This window comes from Geospiza fortis, unplaced genomic scaffold (assembly GCF_000277835.1).
Source record: "Geospiza fortis unplaced genomic scaffold, GeoFor_1.0 scaffold173, whole genome shotgun sequence".
Taxonomy (NCBI): Eukaryota; Metazoa; Chordata; class Aves; order Passeriformes; family Thraupidae; genus Geospiza; species Geospiza fortis.
In genome coordinates, this window is record NW_005054334.1 from 3,787,948 (window position 1) to 3,789,290 (window position 1,343).

At 51.7% G+C, this 1,343-nt stretch overlaps 1 protein-coding gene across 1 annotated transcript in view; it reads left to right on the forward strand.

The window, feature by feature from the left end:
* The window catches only part of ATF4 (activating transcription factor 4), a 2,659-nt gene continuing 1,316 nt past the window's right edge, over nt 1–1,343 (forward strand). The window contains exons 1-2 of the mRNA XM_005421855.1: nt 1–81; nt 915–1,229. Coding sequence (XP_005421912.1) covers nt 1,013–1,229 — 217 coding nt within the window. The 5' untranslated portion in view covers nt 1–81; nt 915–1,012. The remainder of the gene's footprint in view (nt 82–914; nt 1,230–1,343) is intronic.

Here is a 1,343-nt window from a genome sequence, read left to right on the forward strand (position 1 = left end):
CGGCGTCGCCTGCGGCCGGTGCACAGGGGGCAGCAGCAGCGGCGGCGGCCTCAGCACCCCCCCGGCATCTGCAACCATGGCGTGAGTATCGTGTCTGAGGGACGGCTGCTCCCTCTCTTGTGTGTTGATAGGCGCCTTCTTACCCTCTTGAAGTGGGCTTTTGGGGTGGGTTTATTGCGCATGTGGTGTTAGTTGGTGTCTCACGGGGAGCGGGGGGAAATACCTAGGTATACTGAATTAATGCATTAATTACCTAGTACGCTAAAATGGGTGCGAGGTGGGAAGATTTGAGCTCAGTCCCCTCGGGTGCGGCGAGTGTCAGAAATAGCAGGAAATGCCATTTCGAAAGAATTTACGAGGAGCGTCTACGTTTTCTATCGTTCGAGAAACCTTGCTTTCGAAAAAATCTGACATCTTATTACATAATATTTATTTTCTGGGATTTTTATGGGAATAAGGGACTTTCCTAGGGAGGGTTTCGCGGCTGTCGCGAGGGAAAGTGCTGCTGTATGTAAGGGAAAATGGGGCATTAGAGGTCGTAGGGTTTTGAGTCTAAGGACCACGTGCTGGAATCGCAGATAGATGAACGGGGGTTGTTACTCATCTGGCTCCAGTAGTAATGTTAAGTATTGTAGTAATGTAGCGTTAAGTTTGCCCTGGCCATGGGGCGCGCAGCCCTGTGAGGCGCTGGAGCCGCGGTGGAAACGTGGCAGGACACAAAATGGCGGTGGCACCGCGAAATGGCGGCGGGTGGGCGGGGCCGGCCCCGAGGGAGGCGGGGGGCGCGCAGCAGCGCAGAAATAAAGGAGTGAGATAATCTGTGAAGTTCCGCCGTGCTCCCTGAGGTGCCCCTGGTAGAAAAGGCTACTATGTTGGTCGAACCAAATACTGATGGGTGCAAGTTCTTTTCGCAGGTTTTTCACGGCATCGCACAGCAGCATTGCTGTAGTCGACGAAAAAACCTTCTACTTGTCTACATCCTTCGACGTTAAAGCATTAAAAGCTGACGAAAATGAGCTTCTTGAACAACGAGATGCTGTTGGGGGATTCAATATCCCCCTTCAGCCAGCCGTGTTCGGTGGCTGAGGAAAGTCTGGGACTCCTAGATGACTACCTGGAGGTGGCCGAGCCCCTCGGTTCGCATGGGTTCTCCAGCGACAAGGCTAAGGCAGTCTCCTCCAATTGGCTTGCTGTGGACAGTTTAGGCAACACCATAGATAGCAGTCAGGGTAAGGTATTACTTATTTTCGTAAAGGGCAACAATTACATAGTACGACAACATTCCAGTTGAAGTTGCTAGGTTTTCTTAAATCTAAAGGCAATCTTATGTGTGTTACCTGGGC